The sequence below is a fragment of the Betta splendens genome, chromosome 3 (assembly GCF_900634795.4).
Source record: "Betta splendens chromosome 3, fBetSpl5.4, whole genome shotgun sequence".
Lineage (NCBI taxonomy): Eukaryota > Metazoa > Chordata > Actinopteri > Anabantiformes > Osphronemidae > Betta > Betta splendens.
This window is the reverse complement of record NC_040883.2, coordinates 16,316,273-16,343,398: the sequence shown is the minus strand read 5'-3', so window position 1 is coordinate 16,343,398 and position 27,126 is coordinate 16,316,273. Positions and strand designations below refer to the sequence as shown.

Genomic DNA, 27,126 nt, shown 5'->3' with positions numbered 1-27,126 from the left:
GCTGGAAAGTGGCCTTGCTTTACAATAAGAGGATTACGACGCAGGCTGATAATCCTCCCACAATTCAGCAGGGCAACGGAGTGAGCGGACATCTCATTCAGCCCTTCTAGCCTCAGCCTTAAAATTAGACTAATTAGCAGTTAATCCTGACCACTGCCAAAATTACTGCTGTTTTTGGAGACAGAGCATGAAAGGATAGTATTAAAAGGATAAATGAGTTACTCTGACTTTTGTTTGGTTCCTGTTTGTTTACTGTCTCAAACGATCATTTACTTTGCACAGCTACATTATAGATTAAATGATGACTCACTTAAAGCAGGTTGTTTTAATTTACAGTATTGTGATTTGCAGCACCCTCTCATTATCTAATTTCTGTCCTAAATATATCGCTGCTTAATTCCAATTGCACAGAATGTATTCCCAGTAACAGCCTGCTTTGTGATTCCAACTCTACTTATACGGGAGGTTTTATTCCACCTTCTGGTGGAAGTGTTGAAGATCTATTTTTGTTATTTACCTGATCTTATGAATAATTGTGTTTCTGTGTTTAGCAGGCTTAAAGTTAGAAGCAAAATGTTTAAATGCAGTCATTTAAATAACTAATGACTGATGGAGATTTGCTTAAATGCTCCCCTCCTGTAGCAACGCTCGGGAGGGTTTACATATTTGCATATTTCTGATTCCCTGCTTTTTCCCTCATTAAATTGCACTAGACTTTTTTAAGTAAACAATCCAAGGACAGTGTGGGAAACGAGATTCAAAACCAAATCTGTTTTTACACCTGAAGGAAAACTATACTTTGATTTGATGACAAAATGTGCGATTTTTGAGAGTGAGAATGGGTTTTGGTCATGACAGTGTCCCAGTTTCCACCAGACGCATAAAAGCTGTTCTTCAGGTCAGATTTTGGGTGGCTGTGTGAGAAAAGCAGAGCAGCATGCACTTTAATTCTACCTGGTGAATTAACTTTTAGTTTACAGCTTATCATCTGGTGCATGCAAGTTAAATGAAACAACAGAAACATGTGAAGTGAAAAAGGGATGAAAACCAAGAGAGAAATATTAGAAATGAAGCATGAAAAATGATCACCATATAAAAAAAAAACAAAGTTAACTAGAATAAATGAGAGATTTGCCCCCTAGCTTGATTCTCAGAGATTCAAATTAATTTTGTGTATTTGAATAAGATGTGAACCAAAACTAGGAGTAAAATCTGATTAAAGTCAGTGACCCACAACACCTTAACTTGTCACAAAGCCAGCCCAAATGACCCCAGAAGAACAGAGAGAGCACAGCATACCCGACGAGGAGTCGGAGGATTTTAGAGCAAAAGACCAACCATCAGGGGTCATTGACGCACAGTGAGGTAAGCGCAGCTCCACAGGCTTCAGAAACTTGAGACCGTGAGGTCCACACATCACCAGAGGGCTAAGCAGAGTCTCTCCTGCAAAAAAACACAGAGCATTTTAAGGAACAATTCAATCAATTCTATTCTTTTATACCTGTATGCAAAGAAGCACAGCCGTTCTAAAATTGTTGTACAATAAGAAAAGCCTAGTATTTCGAATGTTGTTAATTTTATTTTATAAAATTTATTTTATTTTTATAAAATTATTAATTAAAATTTTTAATTTTATTTTTGATATGTTATTGTTCTAAGATTTTAAATTAAATCAGTAATGCCATTTTTTGCATTCTCTTTATCTGAAAAAGCATTGAAAAGTATTAAAGGATTCCCTTACTTCTATTTATTACTTTCTTCACTTATTTAAGTTTACCTTTCTAGTGTGTTGTTAGTAACATTAGTGTACACAACCTGTACACAGCTTTTTTATAGTTTTTCTAAGTTTGGCGCAGTACAAACGCTGTTTTTAAAGCTACGATGTGCGTCGGGGTCAGAGCGCGCATTGTTTACACCGCGGAGCAGCTGATCGCGCTGCGCAGCGCCGTAGTTCTGCCCAGAGACAGACACGAGATCACCGCTGAGGTGCTGGTGAAGTCCCGACGTGGGCGCCGCGCTGGAAAACTACGACGGGAGAAAACGAGACGCTTCAGGCCCGCTGTCCCCTCCGTTATCATGGGGAACGTGAGATCTCTCGCCAACAAGATCGACGAGCTCGCGGCGCTCACACGGCACCAGCTGGAGTACAGAACGAGCAGCGTCCTGCTGTTCACGGAGACCTGGCTGACGTCACTCATCCCGGACTCGACTGTCGCACTGGACAATTTTCATCTGCTACGTGCGGACAGAACGGAGAACAGCGGTAAGAGGAAGGGAGGGGGTCTGGCTGTGTTTGTGAACATCAGGTGGTGTATGCCACGACATTGCACTGTCAAAATGAAGCTGTGTAACAGAGACATTGAGCTGTTGGCGGTGGGCATGAGGCCATTCTACCTGCCAAGGGAGTTCACACACGTTATAATAATTGCTGTGTACGTCCCACCCTCCGCTAACGCTGACACAGCTTCTGAGACCCTGCTCTCAGTCACCAGCAGGCTGCAAACACAGCACCCACAGGCCCTCTTCCTGATCTCTGGGGACTTTAACCATGCACCTCCTTCAGCTGCTCTGCCTACATACACCCAGTATGTGACCTGCCCCACCAGAGACAACAAAACCCTGGACTTACTCTATGCCAACACCAAAGAGGCCTACGCTGCATCCTCCCTCCCACCGCTGGGCAGAGCTGACCACAACATCCTGCATCTCCTGCCTGTGTATAAACCTGTTGTACACAGGCAGCCGGTGGTGCCCCGCACAGTGAAGAGGTGGACAGCTGAGAGCGAGGAGGCTCTCAGGGACTGTTTTAACACCACTGTGTGGACGGAGCTCTGCGACCCACATGGGGAGGACATTAACGCAATAACAGACTGTGTAACGGACTACATAAACTTCTGCTGTGAAAACACTGTTCCCACCAGGCGGGTTCGGTGTTTCACCAACAGCAAGCCATGGGTCACCCCTGATATTAAAGCTCTGCTAAAGGAGAAGAAGAGAGCATTTAAATCAGGGGACAGGGAGGAGCTGAGGAGGGTGCAGAAGGAGCTGAGGAGGAAAATCCGTGAGGGGAAGTCCAGCTACAGGAGGAAGATGGAGGAGCAGCTGCAGCAGAACAATGTGAGTGAGGTGTGGAGGAGCCTGAAAACCATCTCAGGCTTCAAAGCTCCACACCCACAGGCTGAGGGGGACCTGAGCTGGGTCAACGAGCTGAACTCACACTTTAATAGGTTTGACCAAGCACCCACTCACACCTCCCAGCAGCTGCCTCCGAACCTCTTGTCACCTCATACCACTGGATTACCAGCCCCCACAGCCCTTCACACCTTTACACAAAGCCCTCTACCCTCAGCCCTGACGACTGGTGACTCATCCCAACCACACCCCCCCACTTCACACCACACTGAGTCACTTCCTCAACCCCTCGCTTCACACCACACTAAGACACTCCCTCCACCCCTATCCTTCTCCAGCACCCAGGTGAGAAGTGAGCTCAGGAAGATCAAGGCCAGGAAAGCAGCTGGACCAGACGGCATCAGCTCCAGACTCCTTAAGTCCTGTGCAGGCGAACTGTGTGGAGTTATGGAGCATGTCTTCAACCTGAGCCTCAAGCTGAGGGTGGTACCACAGCTCTGGAAGACCTCCTGCGTGGTACCAGTGCCCAAGACACCGCACGCCAAAGACCCCAGCAGCTTCAGACCAGTGGCTCTGACATCACACCTGATGAAGACACTGGAGAGACTGGTCCTGGGTCACCTCCGCTCTGCGGTGGGAACCTACCTGGACCCGCTGCAGTTCGCCTACCGACACGGCATAGGAGTAGACGACGCTGTCATCTTCCTCCTACATCGAGCCCTTTCCCACCTAGAGAAGCCCGGCAGCACTGTGAGGATCATGTTCTTTGACTTCTCCAGTGCCTTCAACACCATCCAGCCAATGCTTCTGAAACACAAACTGGAGGAGGCTGGTGTGGACCTTCATCTGACGGAGTGGATTATGGACTATCTCACAAACAGGCCTCAGTTTGTGAGAGCCAGGGACTGTGTGTCTGACACTCTGACCTGCAGTGTGGGGGCCCCACAGGGGACTGTACTGGCCCCCTTCCTCTTCACCCTCTACACGTCAGACTTCAGACACAACACGGACAGCTGTGTTCTGCAGAAGTTCTCTGATGACTCTGCGATCGTCGGACTGATCACCGATGATGACGATGCAGAGTACAGAGGACTCACTCAGAACTTTGTGGACTGGTGCCAGCGGAACCACCTCCTGATCAATGTAGGGAAAACGAAGGAGATGGTGGTGGATTTCCGCAGACAGCAGCCTGCTGTCATCCCACCGATGCACATCCAGGGAAGGGACATTGAGAGAGTGGACTCTTACAAATACCTGGGAGTGCATCTGAACAATAAACTGGACTGGACTCATAACACGGATGCACTGTACAGGAAGGGTCAGAGCAGACTCTACCTGCTGAGGAGACTGCGGTCTTTTGGAGTGAAGGGGCCACTCCTAAAGACCTTCTATGACTCTGTGGTGGCATCAGCCATCCTGTACGGTGTGGTCTGCTGGGGCAGCAGCATCACAGCGAGGGACAGGAAGAGACTGGACAGGATCATCAAGAAGTCCAGCTCTGTACTGGGCTGCACTCTGGACACGGTGCAGGAGGTGGGTGAGAGAAGGGTCCTGGCTAAACTGACATCCATCATGGACCAGGTCTCTCACCCACTGGAGGACTCACTGTCTGCTCTGGAGAGCAGCTTCAGTAGCAGACTGATCCACCCTCGCTGTGTGAAGGAGAGATATCGTAGATCCTTCCTACCAGCTGCTGTCAGACTGTACAATCAGAACTGTTGACCACATCCCACCACAGTCACTCACCCACTGCATCAGTGGTTTATATAGCAACCTGCTCTGCACAATATTTGTGTAAATCTGTGAACAATCATGTATATTGTTACCGGTACAAATCTTATACCCATTACTGTGCAATAACCCTGCAATGACCTCATACTCACTCTAACTGTACTGTACTGCTTTGTACTGTGCCAACACAAACTGTTCTGTACCTGTATTCTTGCTCATCTGTACTGCTGTTGTGAGAGGTAATTTCCCCACTGCGGGACTATTAAAGGTTTTCTTATTCTTATTCTTATTCTTACATCTTGGTATTGGTACCAGTAAATGTTGGTATCGTGACAACACTAGTAACACCTAAACAAGTGAAATTCTGCAGTAGACATTGTATCTTGCAACGCTGCAAACACTCCTCAGAACAGAACATGAAGTCAAGATACTATTATATTTTATATGATGTTTGAATATTCAATGCAGAACAGTAGAATCACAGGCAGCTAATTGATTAGGATTTCTTATTGGTTCAGTTTGGTTCATTTTCCAAAACCGAATGGACTCCGAGCCTAAAGTACTGTATCTGTCACACGACAGGAATAAACTTGCAAACTTAAATTCTCGTCTTAAATTCAAAGCATTTAGCACACAGAGAAAAAACAAATTATTATTTAAACCAGCAATAAATCAGTTATTTTGACACATGGGTGCAGTGGAAGTGGAAGTTCATAACGGCTGGTTATTTATGCATACTGTATGGGGGAACATTGTAATTCACTTAGCATTACATATAAATCCATTATTGACTCTTCAAACTGTGTTCCGTCTCTACCGAGTTGTGAAATAAACATTAGGCTCTTCAGTATGTTTATTAAGGACTTGCTAAGTTGATTTGTCTACTGTCAGGTGCTGAGAGATGCTGCAGACAGTTTTCCTCTACACTTACCCTTCCTTTAGGAAAAAAGCTGGATTTTGTTTATAATTCTACTAGGTTGTACATTACTTACTTATTACAACAGTACAAATAAGATTGTAGGACTATTATAGGTGCCACCTACCTTTCTCCTTGTCGAGTGGCGGTAGGATGCTGTTGTCTCGGCAGACCTTGAAGTAGATCTCCTGCTCCACGCCCTCAGGGATTGCACCCTGGGGGATAATTATGCTGACACCTGTCTCAATGGAGCTTAGTACGCCACCATTGCAGTTAAAGATCCCCCGAGCTGTTGCGACTACTGTGTGGCCCTCGTCTTCATCTTCATCATCATCCAGGGCACTGGGGCTAAGAGGCAGATATCTTTACTGTCACTCTCATTATTATAGAATATAGCTGACATCACCTTTATGTAGCGTGGGTTTGTTACCTCACAGGAATGGCTTTGGGCACAGTGTTCATGTTGTTGTTCTGGTATTTGGAGCGGCCGTCCATAGTGCGTGTGAAGGTGTCCACACCACTGTCATGATCTGTGTTTTGGGGCTGTGGCGATATCTGAGGCTTAACTGGGCTGGTGCTCTGTTGCAAACACAACAAGGTCCAGTAATGAATGTAGATTTGTTATTACTGTTATTTTACATTCATCTGCTCGCAGCAATAGCTAAACTACTGACAACAGTAAACAGTTAAAATTCACATTTTCTTGTGTGTAAAATGATGATAAGTAACAATGTTACCTTTGGAGCAATTTCAGGCTTGTCATTAGACAGAAGGTTGTGGTTGAATTTAGGGCTGTCAAACATGCGAGCATAAGGCCTGGCAGAGGTGGTGTAGGGCTTGGGCACATAGCGGTTGTAGCTGCTTGCTGGGGGAGCCCCAGTGCTAGTAACTGGTTTTGGAGGCTGCTCACTTGTGCCATTAACTGGAGACTTCTCAGGGAAACTCTTGTGAGGCAGGAAGTTGGTCTGGATAGTATCCTCACGGGCAGGAGGCTTGGCTGTAGAGGAAATTACTTTTGAAACAACATCCTGAGTAATATTTCAACTTTTTAATAGAAAACTAATGTTAAAGCAACACTAGGTTTTAAAAGCTTACCTTCAGACAAAGGCTTGGGCAGTGTGGCTGGTGGCAGAGATGGAGTCACTTGAGGAACTGGGTCATAATTTTTCTCAACTGGAGCTGGTTTGTCCACTGAGTCAGTTCTGAACAAAATATGTTGAAATTCACATTAGCTAACATTACAAAAAAACTGACAGAAAATGCATACTGATGACCTAAATCTATAGATGAATCATGAAAGCTTAGAAAACTGGATCACCTGGGGTAGTTGTTTACTTGTGCTTGTGGTTTGTTAGGACCAGTCTGGAGCCTGTCAAAGTAAGACAGCTGCTTCCTGTAGTAATCTTCGTCTTCGTCAGGGTCATAATGGTTGGAGCGCACTATGTCATCAACTGCCTTGGACTGAGGTTTCTGAGGCTCTGGTGCTCTGGAAGTGTGGGACAAAACAGTCAAGCAGGGAAAATGACGGGGGTAATTTTCAACGAAGGGCAGAAGAAAGATTCAAAGTGAAAGGTGTGAGTAAAGTATGGTGATAAAAATAAATGAGACCAATTCCGTTAATGTTTTTCAAAATCATTTGGTCAAACGTTGAGTGTAAAAAGAAAAAGCAAGTCATAGCAACACCACAGGCTTACCTAAAGGTCTTCTCTTGGTCTAGGTTGCTAAGAGAATTTGCCTTAGGTATTACTCCACCAGCTTTTAAGGGTAAATCTGCTGTCTACAAGAGAAAAGAAAAATGCTTTTTATTAGTTCAAATGTTCATATTTGAAAACAAAAGGTAGTGGACAGAACTGAACAAGAGCACGCAATAAATGGATAAATCATTAAGCGTATGTCAGTTTACCCTGTTCCCAGTTGAATCACTTGCATCTCTGGCTCGGTCCATGGACACAGAACGTTTGTTCTCGAACATCTTGACCCTGGTTAGGACTGACTGGGGCCTCAAGGCAGGGTCGTCTTCTTGTTGCTCGCTCCTGGCCGGTGCAGTCTTCAGGGCATCCGTGGGGGGTGGTGAGGGGACCTCCGTTTTTGGAGGAGGTATGGGACTGGTTTCGGGGTTCACAGGAGCAGGGTCATACGGCTGAGGTTTGTAGCCTTTTTGTTGTGGTGCTGGCCCCTGGTTATGGGTTGACCGCTGAGCAGCTGGGTCTGGGGTTCGGGCAGCCGAGGGGTATGTGCTCAGGTGAGAATCCGGGTTAAAGTGTATGTCAGGTCCTGGAGCTGGAGGCGGATCGTCATAACGAATGGGCCCAGATGCTACTGGTTTGCCATAGCGAGGCCGTCCATCAAATCCCTGCTGAGGTGGAGGTTCGTCGTAGCGCAGAGGAGGGGTGTACTGGGAGTCAGGGCCGTCACTATATGGCAAACGGGGACTGTAGTTCTGGGAGTTGGCAGTAGAGAGGGAGTGGCCGTAGGGGTTCCACTGTTGCTGATCATAATGAGGCACGTTGTTCTCGTAGGGGGGATTGGAGTCATAGTTGCGATACTTTGGTTCTGGGTAACCACCTCCACTGCTGACATCATACCGACTGGGCGGGTGGTCATAATCTCTGTACGGCTGCTGGTCAGGATTGAATCCCTGCTGAGTGTTGTAGGTCACAGGCTTCATGCCTTGGCTGGTTCTGCCTGTGGTGTCTGTGCTGTATGGATCCTTTTGAAAGATCTACCAAGCAAATACACAACAAACAATAAGGTTGAGACCAACAACATAATGTAAAGGCAGATCTGTAATTTGATAAACTTGACGAAAAAAAGATGCATTAGAAAAGAAGAACAATAAAATGAGTCCTTGAAATTTATAGCATAAGTGGAAACAAGAAGGGAAAGACCTGAAATAGAGAAACTGAGAAGGAGGTGTTACTGGTCAGACCATCAGACTGAACACTCAATGCACCTTGACATTAAACAGTAGACCACTGTAATTCTAAAATAAAGTTGTTAAAAATACAACAAAACAATGGGATCCACTTTCATTGTGAAGGAATTCACCAAACTTAAACAAAATTAATTTGACACTTTTTCTTTGGTGCTGCTGGACTCACAAGAAAAAGATTCACCCATTGCCTTGATGTAATTATAAAGGCAACTTAAAATCCACAATAATATTGAACATTACAAGCTCATACCCATTGTACAAAATTATATTTAAAATCCTGTCATTTAAGAAGTAACCATTAATTATCCAGCCAAATCTGGAGGACTTTGTGCATGGCTTTGTTTGAAGCACTGGACAGAGAATTAATAAAATGGTTGGAAATTTAATGGTTACCTTTACAAGAAAATGATTCAGTCTACATTGACAAATATAGCACAAAACAGATCTATTTGCATATGTTAAGAGAACAAGGCAAAAATGTTGCAGCCATGCAAAGAGGATAAGCAACAGTGAGAGCTGTAGGAGTGTCTCTGCTCTTGTAGATGTAGGCATATCAGCGCAGCCATCACCTCAAAGCTCACCGTTGTTTACCATTTCACTCTCTGGCACATGCACACACACACCATCACCCTCCTTTGCACACGCGTACACACAAACATTCCTGTCTCTTCTGGGCAGCACTGTAGTCAGCAGACATGCAGGGCAGAAGATGAGAAAGAAGCATGGCAGCATAGGGTAGATAGGTAGACAGGAAGCAGCAGCACAGGAGGTCAGACCGAGCTGAGCTGAGCTGGGCCGGGTCACGAAGAGTCCAGAGACGGTCATATTGATACCTTTGGTTCGGAACTGGCCAGTCCAGACAGTAGAGGTTCTGGTGTGACGCTATGAGGGATTAGCTCAGGAGTGGGCCTCCTAAATGAGCCAGCCTCTGGACTGGGGCTTGGCTGGCTGCGGGGAGCTGTAGGAGCCTCGTCAGGGCTCAGACCCCCTACAGTTTTTACAGTAACGTCGACAGCAGGGGGTATTGTCTCAGCCAGCGGCTCAGGCTGCTGGGGGATGTTAGGGATGGCAGCGGCCTCTGCTTTCTGTGAAGTGGTTCAGAGATGTTTAATAACATGCGCGGATACACTGTGGGCCAGTTCTAACAAGTGCTACAAACTTCATAGCCCCCTACAATAGTCTGCTAATCCCCTGATAAAATCAGCTAATGGCCTGCTTCCTCATTACACATACAATTAGCTGTACATCAACTAATAGCATGTAAATGTTAGGAATTAGCAGCAGGACAAGTTTTTGGTGTCAGACAATACTACTTAGATTTTTAATACTACAGTTACAGCACAATAAAGTATTTTTCCTTTTTATGTTCAGTGGGACATCATGACACAACATTTAGATCTAGATATAATAATGGCCAATTGGATACTGATACATTTCACAGTTACACTGGTATTTTCAACATGCACATAATACTTCCTGGTGTAATACTATTAGTTTTGATCACAGCTTGAACAAAGGTAGGAAGTGCACATTGGTAAATAGAGGTACAGACACTGTGTAAAAACATTTCTTACTCCATATTAACAACAGTGACATCAATAAGACAGCTTTTGGTAATACAGAATATGAGAGTAACAGTAAAAGTTGAAGTTATCCTGCTTTTAAAAAATTAAAAAACACACGCTCAGAAACATCAATCAACCAACACATAGGGGCCAATAAATAAAATAATACTATGATAAATATATTGAGCGCTAATAACGATATATATTATATAATACTTATATGTTGTGATAAATACCTGACCGCACAACTTTCATTTTTCCACAAATATTGTTTAGTAAGGGTAAATAGAGAGAATAGGTGTAAAAATAAGAAAGTGGCATCAATAACGCCTCCAAAAAACCCTTCTAACGCACACCACGTCCTCCAGACAACAGGGGAGACGTGCACCTCTCAGAAACGCTACCTGCTGTGGCGCTGGTGTCTTGAACCCAGCTGGGTCGATGCGATTCAGGGGGTCCGGCTGCACTGTGTGTGGATACGGAGCATACCCGGGAGGCTCCTGGATAACAGGTGGGTCCTCACGGACAGGCTCGGAGGAACGGGTGAGGGCCGGCTCCTTGGGTGGACCCACGTCATCATTCAGTGTCTCGTCCAGCTCCTGGTCGGTGTAGGCCCCACCCTCGGTGTCCGTGTCCTCGTAGTCGGAGGTGTGCCGGCTGTCGGTGCTATACATGGAATACTCACTTCCAGGAGCCGACAGGTAGGACAGACGGTCGTCATGGATGTCCAAGTCATCTTCAGCTGCACCATCAGCCTATTAGACAAGGAATAGATTCAGAGAAGAACGAAGAAAGGGTAAACTCCAGACTATTTGGTTGGCTGGCCATGTTTTTGCTATCAAGGTGAGGACACTGCGACAACATGGGGACACTTGGCACTTGGTTAAGATGTGATTTTAGAGTTGACTTTTGGTTCAGATTAGATTAGACATCTGCCTTTATTTGTGATGTGATGTCTCAGGTTAGGGTAAGGGGCTATCTAGGGAAGGCATTACGTCAATGGGAATTTCCCACGTTGATGAGAAACACGACTGTGTGTGTGTGTGTGTGTGTGTGTGTGTGTGTGTGTGTGTGTGTGTGTGTGTGTGTGTCCTACCTTGCCCTCCGACACCCACACCAGCTGGTTCTGCTGCTGCTGGATTATTTCTTTCAGCGCTCCAAACCAACCATCATTCATGCTGTTTAAGTTAATGGTAGCTAAATACACAAAGTAAGGAAAAGCAAAAGGGATAAATATAATCTTTCCAATCATATTTGTATCAATAATTGTTATTAATTAATTACTTGGTGTCAATAAGTCTATGATGTTATTTAATAACAGTAAATGGATACAGTCCTTAGTATTAAGTTTTGCATGTAGCTGTAAATCAATCACAAGTTTACATTTACAAGTTTTAAATCTATTAGGAAACTATGAATGTTCCCATGAGTAAAAATAAGAGATGTTGTTGAAGGATGGTCCAACCGCTTGACAGACAGGACACATGATGAGAAAGGTCCTGAAGTCAGAGCTGAGCAAGCTTTTGTGGGGGTTTGACAGAACAGGGCCAAACAAAAGCACAGTAGAGCCACCAACTCCAGCACTGGAGCACTCAACTGTCAACTGCCTGTGAAACGTGTCTTTGCCCCTTGTGAAGGCTCTGCCAATCAAATCTATACTTGCTATCTCCATGTGGATCGCATACTTAAATAGTGGACTCACTTGTGAATAGGTGGTGGTTGTTCTTGCGTAATTTGAGGGCTCGATCGTAGAGCTTTCTGGCACTCTTCCTTGAATCAGGGCAGAGGCGGGTCCTCATGTTCTTAATGCCCTGCTTGGTGTCTGGGTTGAGAAACACCACAATCGGATACCACTGAGCGTAGTTGAGACGGTCCACTGCATTGGGAGTGATGTCCAACACTGCATGCTTGTCCTTCATACAAAAAAACCCAAATCAATTCATTTTAAATGTATTGTTGATGTTACAGTAATGATTGCTTTTGTGGACATTTAAGATGAGAAGTATTTAAATTAGAGCCCATAATTGGCACTATTGTTTTATTTTTACATATTGCATGCAGTAGATCTTGAGTTTTCAAATCAGCAGGGGACTTGATACAGTAAAAGTGACAATTTTGCTTTGGTTCAGGTACTTTACACTTTTACACAGTATTAACGTGTGTAGTACACCAGAGGGCAGCAGCGAGCTACACACATCATGGTTGTTTCATTACCATAACAAATCTGGCAAAGGATGTTTATATCTCCACTGTTTGTAATTTTATATCGATGTGTGTATACATCTAGTTTTACCTACTTACCCGATCAATTATCTGTTTAATTGTGTGCAGACGAATGATGCCGGAGCTTTTCTGGTCAGTCCCCGCATCCCTGGGTTCACTCTCTACGGAGAACAAATAAACACAGTTACTACATCACATCATAACAAGACACAAAGCAAAAATAATCACAGGCAGTGCCCCAATTAGACATCTTTACAGCGTGCAGTTGTCGACTCCTATAAATAGAACAGTTAAACACTAATCGCTGTACAGGAGAGGACAAGTGTACGCTCATGAAAACCGCTACTTCCTAAATTAAAATCAGGACAGCAGCCAATTCATGCAATAGTCATCAGGTATTTTGGGTAGGTTTAGGGAAATGAAATTTTATGTGTAATGAATGTTTGCGTGCAACTGCATTTAACAGTATGTATTATGGTGAAGGAAATGTGTTATGTAAGAAACACTGACATGAAATATGCATATTCACAAGAACATTTGGGATTAATGAGAATACAGTGTAATTGTAAGCCTCAGGGATTTAAGCAAGGATGTGTAGTGTGTTATGATTAAAACAAAGATAAGCAATGGTTTCCTGCCTAGAAAGACACGGTTCAAAAGAGGCCAGCCATCTCGCCTGGATCTTTAGTACAGTAATAACATAAGCTGGGGCCAGGCTTCACTTCCAGCATTCTGCTAGAATCTTTGGTTGCTATCCAAAAAATTGTGATAGTCTATAAATAACAGGTAAGTACAGCCATTCATGCAGATATTCAAACATATGCAGTGTGACTTAATATTGTCCTTTGCTAATATTGTTTTTTAAAAAATATAATTCCATCACTGTTTTTCTAAAAGTAAAAAGGACCTCACACTGATTTATGTTTGATCCCACACGCTCTTGAACCAAAATCTCTCTTACATACAGGTTTAGACACTGAGATTTAGAATAAGCACCTGTATAGTAAAATGTACGGATATAAATATTTCACTGTAGTCTGTATGGAATGAGCTTCAGTTAAGTTACAAAATAAAAGTTTGTTTGTTTGTTTTCTATGTAACTATACTGGTTTTCTAACACATCATCACACATATCTGGATTTCCACTGCGTATTAAAAAAGCATAGCTTAACATGCTGCGTTGCTGCTGTCATTTATGATGTGCAACCTGCATTTAAGAAGGGAATACCACTGAATTTAAATGTTCATTATTTTTGCATTTAGTTTTATTTACTGTTTAATCTCGTGTACAGGTATAGATAGGAGGTAATGTCACACCAACACACAGCTCATTCTTCACAGTGGTTGTTCACCACTGTTCATTGACTATGATGAAAACATGATCTAATATTTTACCCAATAAATTCAAATCTGAATTGAATCAGTAAACTGCAACTTAATAAGTTTTATCTCTTATGTGATGGACATGATAAACAGCATACCCTTTTTGGGGGAGTTTTGTCATCATGTTGTAGATTGCACAAAGGGAGAGTTCAAATTCTGTGACATTGATTTAATGTTACTACCAATCAATCTGCTTTTATAGTCATGTGAATCACATTTATTTTTGAATATGAAGAAATGTTCTATATAATTAAAAGTGACCTGACTTGATTACAATCTCCAATTCACTGCCTATAAAGAAACTGTGTGTTAATATGATATTACATAAATGTTTTCATTCTATTTTTTTACTACAACCTGATGGGACTGATACTGTCAATACTATTTTCTCATTTAAATTAAGTGCTATTCCCAATACACATTAACCAGGCAGTGGCTACTGTCAAAACATCTACAATATAGGTAACTGGGCACCAAACACTAATTTACTGTATACATCTTTCAAGCATCAAATAAGCAAATTAAAGTTGATGCACTAAGTGACATACTTTCCCCTCCTTGTTGTTTCTGTGTTTCTGAAAAGAAAATACAGTTACACAAACATCACTGTAGTTGCGCAAATAGGCATCAAGTAATGGAATCATTTTTATGTGGGTGTGTACTGAATATGTGGTTGCAATGGCATGTGTCTGTAAACTTAAAAAATTTGAAATACAGTGCTGAGAACTCGCACACCACACATAAAAACACTAAAAACACAACAATGCACCAGTAACATGAGATAAGAGGAGGTAAATGAAAACTTAAATAAAAGGACATTTCCTGTTTGGATTGAAGGAGAAACAAGAACAGACAAAAGCAAAAGAGAAATTTGACATAATAAGATGATCTTAACAATATTCTGAAGCTGACTAGAATGTCTCGTGGTAAAGATTAAACACAAATCACATGTGGTGCTGATACTCAGTGAATATTTGCACATTATAAATTTAAGTGAACTTGAGACATGTGGAGTTTTAGTACGTTTGGATTTAAAAAACACTGAGTAAATAAAGTACTGCTAAATCAGTGAATTCCAAAATCTATTGCACTGATTTAGCACCTACACTTACGGTACATCCCTGCACAGAGCATTAATACATTGAAAGCAGAAAAGCACTTTCTCACTTACTTGCTAGTTCAAAAATGTCCGGCTCCTCTCTGGCCAGTTTTTCTCTGGCCACGTCTGCTATTGGTCCAAATATAACCACAGGCCTTAGAAACCCAGCTGTACAAGAACATAAAATACAAGGAAATCAGTAAGTATTTCTGTTCTTCTGATAGTGATACAAAATATAATATATATTATATTAAAATGTACAAATAATTGTTGCTTTAAGACGTGAGGTCTTCGTGTCAGGGACAGTGTTGCAGTAAAAATAAGAATGCTAGTCCTACCTTCCCTCAGCACAACCCTCTCATAGGCTGGGAACTTGGTCTGTACTGGCTGGGCAGACAGGTCCTCCCTGCTCTTCCGTAAATTCCTCTTGGAGCTTCGCAGTCCCCGGAATCTCCAGAAGTCTGCTCTGTCGCCCCCTGGTGTTTTGGGGAGGGTGTACTGTACACTAGATAGCTGCTCAGCTCTGTGCAGAGTAGAGAGACAAAGGTTACGGTAAGGACACAAAGTTGACTTATTCAAGGAATCAAGGAAATATACTGATGTTAAAACAATAACAGGACCACAACCATAACCCTGTAGGACCACAATGTTCCTGTCACTTTGCCTCAACACGTGCCTTTTCATGACCTCCAAGAACTGTACAGGCATCAAAGAAGTTTCACCTGTTCTTGTTGGGAATGATGCCCCTTTCCACTTCCTGGTGATTCTTGCCAATACGAATTGCCAGCCAGGAGCCCAACTTGCCATTGTACAGGGTGTCTACTACACGGAACACCTCGCCCTTGTTGAAGCTCAGCCCATAAGGTGACTCTTTCTCATACTCAAAATGTGTGCGAATGTAGAAGGAGTCGCCCACGTCCGATTCCACTATCCTCCGATACACTAGAAGAAAAGCAAGGAAAAGAAAAGAAAAGCAAAGAAGAACAGATGTGAATTACAATGTTCTGCTTTTGAGGCACGGTGCGTTTGCACAAACACTCACTCACCATCCTTCTTTTTCTGAGCCAGAATAGTAACTTCATCTCCTCTTGGGAGATCCAACAGAAACAGCACAGCCTCCTCTCTGATGATGTTAGCAAAGTCCACATTGTTCACCTACAGATGACAAAAAAGAGGCAGAGGAAAAGTAATTAAATTTCAGTAAAAACAAGGACAAGAAACACATTATCCCACTGTATAGGTTTTATGTGTATAAGTACATATTTAACATTTACATGTCAAAAGCTGCCGGTTTAAAGCATAGTCTCTTCTTATTGTTTACTTTAAAAATTTGTCTCTATTTTTTCTTCAACAGGTCAAAAACAAAAAAACTCTTAAGCTACAACCACCCAGTAGACTTCTCACAGAAGAAGAAGGAGGAGAAAATAATTACTTGCTCCACAACAGAAGCAGAGCAATGAATTCACACTACAAGCAAACAGCCTCCTCCTCATCCCCTGCTGCTGTTCAAAACACAGTCACTACTGTTTATTGACTCTGCTTGGGGAGACTTCAGGGGAAGCAGAAACACATGGTATGAGTCACTGAACCTCAGAAAGACACCTTTATCCTTCTTAGAAACTGGAAGACTTGACATCTTTATCTCTAGAAACCGCGATTAAAGGGAAACCACCTAAGGATGTCAAACAATGTACGGGAAGTGTTAGTAGAGCAGGAGGAAGACACACACTACACTGTGATTAATACAGGACTAAAGAGTAATAGATACCTTTGGTTAATCAAATGAATGCAGTTAATATGATGGTAATAGAAGCTCCAAGGGCACCTCAGCTGCATAGCACAAGAAGAACTACAGAGCAGGCGTAATCCTCAGCTGTTGTATAAACATGACAGAATGGATCCAGAACTGACATCAAGAGGGGTTCCATCATCCCGTCAACAATGTTACTTTAGTATTCAGTGAAACAGGCAGTCAACTGTTTCGAGGTCAGAGTGCAAGAACGTCCTCTATTGTGTCTTCACATTGGAAACAAGGGCAGTTTTGACACAAGGCTGAGCACAAGAGTGACTCACAGACTGACAGATACATTGTACTGTAATCCCAAGATCTATTTGCACAGACATTAAACTACTGTGGCCACGGGATCCCATCTAAATTAGCGTGGGTAGGTATGGCTCATCAATTTCAATATAAACACCAGATGTTCCTCCCACCACCTTTCATGTGAAAGAGAAAACAAGAGCAGTAGTTCTACGAAGTCAAGGCTACACCTTAGACAAAATACAAATGTAATGGAATCGAAATATTAAGCATTCCATGTATCTGCAAGTGAGGCACAGAAAACATCTGGTTTCCGCAAAGCTGCAGCAGATTTTCTCTCTATCCTCTTTCCCCAAACACAGCCGGCATGTTTGATGTATGTTGATGTAGCCCCAGGCCTGAGCAGTTGTTTTACTTAGTGAATATATTGTGTTTTTTCCTGCTGTCTTTACTATGCAGGATAAGAAGAGCCGCAAGAGGACAGAATATTATAAATAGTTCACATCACCTACAAAAACATGCCTAAATCATCATCTAAGAAAATCCAGTGTCAGCTGAGATAATTGTTTGACTCTTTTGCTTTAACATAATTACAAAAGCCAACTAGTTGTTGCGCCAAGGAAGTGCAAAAAGCAAATAGTATTAATTCTTCTTGGGTAATAAAAAGTATCCTACCCTAAGAATCTGGTCTCCCTCCTCCAGACCCTCCTTGGCTGCAGGACTGTCTTCCAAAACTCCTGCCACAAAAATTCCCACATCATTTCCTCCTGCTAGCCGCAGGCCCACACTCTCTCCCTTCTTGAACTTCACCAGCTTCATACTCGGCCTGCAGGAAAACACAGGTAGACAGGCAGGGTAAGGCGCAAAGGTAAGTCAGCAAATCGTGGAATTTAAAACAATCAGAACATAACCAGCTCTTTAAAAATGAAGAGTGTGCCATAACAAAAATGTAGCTGTTTATTTCAAGCATGTGGCAGGTGGACACATAAACATAAATTATACTTTAAATAAGTACAGCTTTGGTGTTTACCTGAGAATACTATCATCATGAACTGCATTAGGTACAGGGGCATCAGAGGGGCTGACAGGCAGGTCCACATCGGGCTGACCAGGCTGTGCGTAAACTGGCTTTGGTTCTGCCACAAGCACAAACACGAGAAGAAAAACACATTCACTGCAAACAGAATCCTTTGACACACAAATTATTTCACATGCAATGTAGGTTTCTTTAAAAGAGAGCTAGTCAAATATTTGGTAATAGTAAAACCAGCTAGATAAGTCAAAGAATGGGGTTAATCAGTGTTTCAAATGTCTTTCATATTCATTTGGTAAATTTTACACTGAACTCACTGGTGATGTTTGACCTTATGTGTAAAACAAAATTTGTAATGAGCTAAAAAATATATGTGGTAAACGTTCATGAATGATTTAAGACACCACACTAATCCTTTGTAACAGTGGGTAGAAGGTTCCGTACCAGGCAGTGGAGGTAACAGTTTGTCATCTCTGGAGCTGCCCTGGTCGCTGGTCTGCGACAAGACACCATCATCAGAGCTTTTGACTGGTGTGGACATGGCCCCTGGTTTGGATATACGCTCTTCATCACGACTTCGATGGCTGAAATACAAATTCCAGAGTACAAATAGACGTCAGTGTTATTAGCAAAAAAGGTTAGTCCACAGCTGAATATTGCATTACAGCATGGCTTAAAGCACATGCAACATCATAATCCAAACATAAATAGCCTCAAACTGGCACTAATCTATAAACCAGGTATTTAAATGATCTCAATTTGATTCTCATTTGTATATCCCGGTAGATCTTTTTTGTTCCTTTTTCAGTGGCCAAGGCAAAGCACATTCCAACTTATATAACTTCAGTTGTTATAGAATACATTTCCAATAAAATCACACAGAGTGAAATAACACTCCTAACATAAACTCTTGATATAGGATAGTTTTCAGACTTTTCCTGTTTAACCTGCTTAAAATAAACAAGCTACAACTGTGTGTGTGTGTGTGTGTGTGTGTGTGCGCAAGAGAGCAAGAAAAGGAGTCCAGTAGGCTTTGCCTAACAGAGTAGAAAGCCCTCTGTTGCTTAAAACAATGGTTGAATTCCAGTGTGATCACATGACTGCTTATTGGCACAGTACTTGAGCTGTACTCAGAAGCTTTTGTAGAAGAATGTGAAGGTACAGGCAGTGCCACTAGCTCAGACTAGGCAGTTTTCCTCCATGCCCATTCACTTATTCAGTTAAACACCTAAGGAAGAACATGCAGTTATAGGTACAAAATAAAACAGTAAATAGAGACACAAAGAATAATTTTGATGTCCCTCACTTTAACTAGTGGCTCTAATTCTATCATACAAACCAAACTCCTCTGTACAATTTTATGTCAGCAAAACCATCATCAGACAAAATGAGGCATTTGTTGTAGTGGCACAGGGGAAAATGAAAGCTTCTGTCCAAGAATAAACAGTACTGTAATAGGGCAGAAATAGTCAGTGTCTGTGTGTACAGAAAGAGAGAAGGAGATGGGAATTTACAGGAATGAAAAAAACACAGCAGGAGCAAAGGGTCGAAGAGAGACGTGAGGGTGCTTTGGCCTAAATCTGCCGGTTCTTGCTGCAGAATGGTGCTAAAAAAAGGGTTCCATGCTGACAAACACTGTTTGACAGAAGACTTTGTTCAGTGCCTTTGCTTAGACATTCTTACACTACAGGTACGGGTACAGGACTGTGTGTGGGAGAAAAGATGCGACTGCACAGACAGCTATCAATGCATAACAATTGAACGCCTCACCACAACCACTGCATAACAGTCCAGACATTCTATTCACAAATATTCAGACCTCTTCACCTACTCTACACGTATTTCAGTCCCTGGCATAATTGCATCAACAACACCAAGAAAACCTGCTAGGAACACAAAAAGCCTTTAGTGAGCCTGTAAGGTGCAGACGTTAAGTGCAGATCTGTGAACAGTGCTGACTAAAGCTTGAACCGTACACAAATCATCACTGCTCTGGCAGCATTTTACTAAATGCCAACGGCCAAATTTCTGGCATTATGGCATTCCATCATAGGGTGGAAGAAGTGAGTATATCTGTAACGAGAGCGACCATAATCATCCTCCCTGCATGGAGTAATCCGTAGCACTGAGGATGGTTCTTTCTGTCATTCTGCTCTCTGTTTTGGTAGCTCCTAAGCCTCTTCCAAGTGGCCTTCTCCACTTTTACATAAGGAGGCATTTCAGGGCTAAGATAAATTTATTATTTATCTTGTTTTAATTGTAAATTTGTTGAAAATACTGTTAATTTAGGAATAACCTTACAATTTTGTCACAAGGAAACTTAGTCAACTAAACTGATTGATGCACAAATATTACACATTTTTTTGCAGAATGGCTGGTACGTCTAACGTCAAGTACATTTTACAAGTACATTTACTCTTGTAACCATAATTAAAAATTAACAATTAAACTAATATAAACAGACAGATATTGAAAAATATTACTTACACATACTTTTTTGTCTGTTGAACCATTATTCAGAAGACACTGAGTTCAATTCCTCAATAGACAAGACAGCGAAGCTTTTCCCTAGACACAAAGTATCTCATGCTCACTGACAGGCAATCTGGGTAAAGAGTGTTTTAATGATTTGATGTATTCAGAAACATGGAGCAGTGTCGTATCCCAGGCAAAAGAATGCCTCTAAGCCCTACAGCCAATCGGGTTAAGAGAGCCATCTGGCTTGGGGCAAAGCACTGTGGGAAGTGTGTCAAATTCTTTTCCCCCCTCTTGAATGGAGAGATAGTAAAAACATTGCCTTACATCACAGCCTAGTGACAGACTGTGATTTTCTCAGTTAATTTTTAAACTGCAGCTACAGGAGAAGCAGGTGTAAATCCTCTTACGACTAACTGTACGCTCAGCAGCAACAAGTCGTATGGTGCACAAAAATAAAATGCGCCTGCATTCTAGAGATGAATATACATTTAGGTGCAGGTGAAGGAAAAATCAGGACAACAACAACAAAAATCATAGTAATAAAGACTTAAACACACTCTGGCCCATTATCAAAGGGGTTGTGTACACTTACATTGCAAATAACCAGTGCAACAGTGAACCTGCGCTCATCCTGCATTAAAATAAATATGATTACTCTCCAGTCTTACACAATATACCATCTAAACAACTGGCAGGACTGAAGGTTAATCTAATTTGATGGACAGTAAGCGACTAGTAAGCCAAAAAACTAAAATACTAGCAGCACATTAAACTAATATCTTGCAGCTACAACTGCTATTCAATTGTGTTAATTTTGTAATGTTAAGCCAGATCGCACATGTGCAACTTTATACATAGCAAGACCTCCATTTCATCAGGAGCATGTCTGGAAAAAACTAAGCTCCGATTAACCTCCTGAAATAAAACCTATAGGTAAGTTTCTGCACCACATTGTCTGAAACATAGGTTTTCTCTGTATCAGCATAGTATATCAGCATCATGTGATGTGAGATAAAATGGAGGCCTGCTTATCTCAAGGTGTGAGAGTTAAATACAAAGCAACTGTTTGAAGCAGGCATGGATTTGGGCTCTTCATTCAATATCCTTGATTTACAGTGCCAAACTAAGCTATGTGCTGTGCGCACAGACATCATCTGTCTTTTCACGCTGTGGCCAAGAAAATATTGAGCAATGTTGTATTCCCAAAAAGAGACAAGGCTGTTTCACTCCCTGGTCCAATTATCAAATGTGTTTGAGTCTGTCAGAGCTAGCAATTCTTGTCTCAATTAACCAAGAATTATGTATTGTTATTGCCAAGCACGCTAACAACCCAAAATCCACAGTGCCTGGGGAAAAACAAACTCATTTGTATGTCTCTTATTTTGCCACCTAGCAGCTGTCAACTACAAGAAATTGCACAAAATCTAAACTACAAAAGAAAGATAACTTACAGAAAACTCCAACTGGCAGGAAAGAACAAAAAGGATAAAATACAGTTGAAGAAAGTAAGACCAGTACGAAATTCAAATGAAAGTGATTTATAGATATAAAACACGTCTTAACTGCATGATTGTATTACATTTTCAAAATAAAACCAGAGTGCTCTCATAAACATCAGTCCCTCCTCCTTTCGTTTCCAAAGCCAGGCTGTATTGAAACTCGCTAATGGCTCCTGAGGGAGTGTCATGGTTTATGCATGATGTGCCTCTATCTATTGCTTTTTTGCATTACTGGTGGAAGCTTACTCAGCATCCACTAACTTGTGGTTGTGAACATGATGTATGAAGCTTAAGTGATGAGAATATAGATGTATGACTGTGACATGTGTGACAGCTGTGACCTATCACCAGATGTGCGTGTTTTGCATGCGTAATTCACTTACCTGCCATTGCTCATTTGTCGAGGTGAGTGACGGAGAAGTTCCGATGGTTCAGGCCCGTCAGGTGACCGCGATCGACTGACTCGCCCATGGGACCGATTTGAATGGCCTGATGTAATTGAAAGTATTTCGGAAATGTCTGTAAAAAGTGAATTAGGTAGGAATGAGTATTGAATTTACAGTATTTTGTAACACAATGAATGTTTAGGCAACTATGCAAGTTGAAGAAAAACTGTCCGACCGTCTCTGTCGGAGTTATTGGCTGAGGGGATGCTGTCATCAAGGTCAGGAATGTTAAGCAGCGTGGCTCGCTCATCTCGCTGCACCACCATCTTCAACTTGCCCTTCGACCTCTCTATGAGCTTCTTGGCATCTATCAGTGATAGGTTCTCTGTAACTGTGCCATTGATCTGCCAGAGTAAGAGAAGGAGGTCAGCACAAACCCCACAAAACCTGAACAGACAAGTTACCTGTAAAGCACAGTTGTTCTGTTGAGACCAACACTGTGCTTTTAAAGCCCTGGGATTATCAGGAAACAAAGAGTAACGCTAAATTCTCCCTCACTTTAACAATAATGAAGCATTTACCATGAACAACGCCTTCAGAAATAAGTGCACATAATTTGCGTGCATCTCCTTTAACTCTTTTCACTTCAGAACAATACATGAAATAAATTACACCAATTGTAACTATAATATACAGAAGATTTTTTTCCTCTTTAGAGATTAAGTCACTGTAAAAAAGAATAATGTAATGTGTTTGGGAGTCTAAATACTAATGAACTGTGACCTCACTCTCTAAGCCACTTCCACAAGTTCACAGATTACCAACTAATTCTTGTGGAATCTTCTTTTCCACCTCATCTCACTGCTATTAACGAAATTACTTAAACACAGCCATGTGCATTCATCTTTCATCGGTTTAGTTTCTTATTATTGTGTTTTACCTACAAAAAACATTATCCAGACACTAGCTAATATTAATCATTTCTTCTTTTCTTTGTTTTACCTTAAGTACAACATCTCCCTCCTGGATGTTTCCATCCCGTGCAGCAAGGCTTTCAGGAGAGATATCCTTCACAAAGATGTGACTCGCTAGTCGCAGTCCATATTCTGTTTTCAAAAATCATGAACATAAACAATTTATCACAGTTCCTTGTTTAGGTAGATAATTTCCAATGACACTACTTGTTTTAAATGCCACTGAAAGAAATAGCTGAATGTTTAATAGGTATTTATTTTTTTAAAATCATATAAGGTTTTTCAGGTGAGATGTCTTCTAAAAATACAGAGTAGATGCTTTTCTGTGTCCCACCTTCATTCTTGCGGGACTTGACAAGTGTGACCTTGGAAGGCCTGGGAGGAGCAGACGAGGCTTGTGATCTGCGATCAGAGCGCGGTGAGACGCTCCTCTCCCGTGAGGCACTGTGATCTCGCCTGCCGCTGCTGCTATGCTCGCGATCCTGACGTCTGCCAGTGCCGGTGCCTCCGCTTGCTGCAAAAGCACTTTGAGCCGCGCGACCACGTTGCTCGTAGCCATCCTCCTCCTCACTCTCCTCTTCTTCATGCTCCGACATAGTTTCCCTGTCCCCTGCCCTCGAAACGGACATCTGTACTTTCCTTTTCCTACGAATAGTCTTAAAAAATTGTTTGGATTGTTAAATAGGCAAACTCTCACAATTAATTAATATCAAATACCTGCTGCATGGGGTCATGGGTAACTACAAATGTATTTGCTTTAAATTCAGGCTGAATGAACTTACAATCTTTGCATTTTTCCCACTCTTGCGCAGTTGCTGCACAGCATAGGCATGTTCCACATTGTCCATGGAGACAGCATTGACCATCACCACTCTATCATTTTCTCTGGGGGGGAAAAATGATTTATTATATCTACAGTATATTATATTCATTATAAGTTCAACTTTCAGTCAGTAAACATCCAGCAATAAATTCAACATGATCATAATGGCAAGCACTTACTGTAGCAGCCCTTCTGCAGGACCTCCTTTCAACACATCAGATATTACAATGGAGGTCTCCCCACTCTGAAAATGAGGGTTGTCTCTCCCACCTGAGATGGCAATGCCAAACCCAAATCCTGCGGCCTAAAGACAGGGCATAACACAAATGTGGCGTAATTAAGAGTTTGTTGCAAACTATGCTAGGAGTACAGGAGGCAATAGAAGAAGAACACCGAAGTTAAAAACTTACTTGAATAAAATGTTTAAAAAAATCAATTTAAAACTGGGAAAATGTGGGAAGAACAAAGGTTTATCTTATTTTCTAAAGGCAACAACAAAGCCATGCAAATGAAAATTATTTAGCTAAATTTTGAATAGAAAGTCCAAGGACTTTCCTTTCACAAAGCCAGAAATAAGGGCACAACCAACGTGATGTAAATGACTAATCGTACAACCACAACAACGCAGTTGCTGTAAGGCTGAGAACCACAGGCCACACCGGGTCACTTCTTCAGTCTCAATAAAGCCGCTGCTAATTAGATTACAGCAAGCCAGTCTAGACAGGTGCTCTACAAAATCCTATGGCACAATGGCATCAAGTAACCCAAGTTTACTGCCTCAAAGCAAAGTAAGTTCCGACGTTAATTTCTATACATAAATGGAAACCATTTAGAATGTAAACAGGACAAGGATTATGTTATTTGTCTGCTACCTTTTGGGACAGATGACTCATAGTATGGCTGTATGTATGTATGGCATAGAATAATTTATTTTCCCCAATGGTGCCGATTGTGCCAGGGAAATAACCGCCAACTATCCAGAAGCTAGCTAGCTGTTCATATTTGCATGTAACTGAAAACTATTCTATCCTTCTTTCCCTGGAGTTGTGTTAAGGAGGCTAGGTTGCCAACAGGAAGGAAATGAAAAAAGTAGTAAGGAAGCTGATGCTGATTTCTGGCTTCCTTAGCCTTGCTTCCTGCCATCTGGGTTCCCTGACTATTGTTTCACTACCACACATCCTGCTGCTACAGCTGGTTCTCTCAGTACAGGGTGAGGCGGGAGATGGCTGAGCAGATGACAGGGAGGAAACAGAAGAACATACAAGACATTCTGAAGGATTAGGATGCCAGAGACAGACAGAAAAAAACAAGTGAGGAAAATAGAGAGAGTGGAATAAACAGTAGTGAAGACTTACCCTGTGAAGAGTTACTGTGTGCTGTTCCCATATGACTGTTTCCTCCATCGCTGCACTCTGCAACACAGGACACACGAGGAAAGAGATCATTATTCTGAAACCAGTTTATGAGTTGCATCATAAACGTAATCAGTTACATTAACACTGCACCAAGTCAGAGAGGTTTACTGTATTTATACTTTATTTTTGAATCTTTATTAGTAAGTGGTTGTTGGACTGAATGTATTTAAAGGACAAATATCCTGTGCAGGGCTGAATACTAGTTGCTTGCCATTATAATGCTGTCCAATACTGCACAAATGTCAAAGCCATAAATCATCAGTTTCAAGGCTTCTATAAGGACGCGGTGAAAGAATGAGGTCACATTTTACATAGAAATACAATGTTTATTTGCCGGTACAAAATAAAAAACGACATGTACAATTATTGTTTCCATATCCTGTTCGGTGTCAGTAGGCAGAGTTGCCCTTCGGCCAGCTGTAAGGTGAACTGTTTTGCTCATTTGCATGACTACGTCCTGATGTCGCACAGGTCTGCACATATGACAGCAGCATGAGTGGACAACTGGCATGGACTGACTAAGGCTCCAATGACTGAGTCAACATTCCAATATCATTTCAGGCTGATTTATCCCGAAAGAGCAAACGCATAGAAGATATTTAGCTGCTCTGACCCGCCACACTGGAAATGCCAATAAGGAATATATCTCCGTCTTGTATTCAGTTACATACAGGTTTCCCTTCTTTGCGTATAATTCATCTTCTACTATTATATAATGTGCATGGACAAATAAAATCATTCTTGAAAATATTTGTGATGTTGTTGCTATAATTAGGTTATATAATTAGATCCCTGTCTGCTTTAAAGTCCTTCACCCCATCTTAAATTACAGCTTTCTTCTGCTTCATTCCAGCTGAGGAAGAAGAACACTGCTGTCCCGTTCTCCTGCCTGCCTGCCTGCCTGCCTGCAGGCAGTGACAGTACAGCTGTCTGTGGCAGAGTGCTGTGCACAGTATAATGTGGCAGGAGAAGGAGACGACATAAACACTACCGCACGTGGTAGGGTGGTCATTTACTACACTACTATTACCTTTTATAATCAGCTTTTCAAAATAACATGCCAGGTCACCTGCCCACCCTATCATCGCAATAATCTCACTGTCTCACCCTTTCATCATGATCTAATCCCTGAACCATCTCACCCATCATCTTTAACAGCCTCATGGTTATTACAGTCACCACCTTCCCTTAACCTAAATATACAGTTTATGGGAGGTTTACGCTGCAGGGTGGTAGCCTGCATGGAAAGGAGACAGGCCATTAGACCATGACTGTCTGGTGCTTGTTAACATGCCCAGACACATATTATATAAATAGTACTTCTCAGATTGCTGCCACCCCCCAAAAGTAATAGTGAGTGAGTAAGTAGAACTTCTACCCACAATTATTTATCAGTTTGTAGTAAAATGATCTATACACAATCATGAAATAAATATTTAGTACAGACTTTAAACTCTAATCTTGTAATGTACTTAAACCTATTACAGAACTAT

The 27,126-nt window shown here is 42.0% G+C and overlaps 1 protein-coding gene across 11 annotated transcripts in view; it reads right to left on the bottom strand.

Moving 5' to 3' along the window:
- Positions 1 to 27,126, bottom strand: part of tjp1a (tight junction protein 1a) — a 69,283-nt gene that overhangs the window by 3,027 nt on the left and 39,130 nt on the right. For 3 of the 11 annotated variants that reach the window (XM_029143648.3, XM_029143652.3, XM_029143656.3), the window contains 28 exons: positions 25,574 to 25,630; positions 24,398 to 24,522; positions 24,178 to 24,280; positions 23,730 to 24,051; positions 23,424 to 23,527; positions 22,657 to 22,825; positions 22,419 to 22,554; positions 18,503 to 18,642; positions 18,056 to 18,161; positions 17,701 to 17,851; positions 16,031 to 16,139; positions 15,707 to 15,926; positions 15,323 to 15,507; positions 15,057 to 15,152; positions 14,434 to 14,460; positions 12,581 to 12,663; positions 11,982 to 12,192; positions 11,376 to 11,476; positions 10,684 to 11,034; positions 9,548 to 9,799; positions 7,683 to 8,501; positions 7,474 to 7,556; positions 7,098 to 7,265; positions 6,875 to 6,981; positions 6,517 to 6,776; positions 6,210 to 6,358; positions 5,907 to 6,127; positions 1,300 to 1,443 (listed from right to left, as the gene is read on the bottom strand). In XM_029143648.3, the coding sequence (XP_028999481.1) occupies positions 1,300 to 1,443; positions 5,907 to 6,127; positions 6,210 to 6,358; positions 6,517 to 6,776; positions 6,875 to 6,981; positions 7,098 to 7,265; positions 7,474 to 7,556; positions 7,683 to 8,501; positions 9,548 to 9,799; positions 10,684 to 11,034; positions 11,376 to 11,476; positions 11,982 to 12,192; positions 12,581 to 12,663; positions 14,434 to 14,460; positions 15,057 to 15,152; positions 15,323 to 15,507; positions 15,707 to 15,926; positions 16,031 to 16,139; positions 17,701 to 17,851; positions 18,056 to 18,161; positions 18,503 to 18,642; positions 22,419 to 22,554; positions 22,657 to 22,825; positions 23,424 to 23,527; positions 23,730 to 24,051; positions 24,178 to 24,280; positions 24,398 to 24,522; positions 25,574 to 25,630 (4,999 nt within the window). The remainder of the gene's footprint in view (positions 1 to 1,299; positions 1,444 to 5,906; positions 6,128 to 6,209; positions 6,359 to 6,516; positions 6,777 to 6,874; positions 6,982 to 7,097; positions 7,266 to 7,473; positions 7,557 to 7,682; positions 8,502 to 9,547; positions 9,800 to 10,683; positions 11,035 to 11,375; positions 11,477 to 11,981; positions 12,193 to 12,580; positions 12,664 to 14,433; positions 14,461 to 15,056; positions 15,153 to 15,322; positions 15,508 to 15,706; positions 15,927 to 16,030; positions 16,140 to 17,700; positions 17,852 to 18,055; positions 18,162 to 18,502; positions 18,643 to 22,418; positions 22,555 to 22,656; positions 22,826 to 23,423; positions 23,528 to 23,729; positions 24,052 to 24,177; positions 24,281 to 24,397; positions 24,523 to 25,573; positions 25,631 to 27,126) is intronic. The other 8 variants (XM_029143650.3, XM_029143651.3, XM_029143653.3 and 5 more) reach the window with 8 other exon arrangements.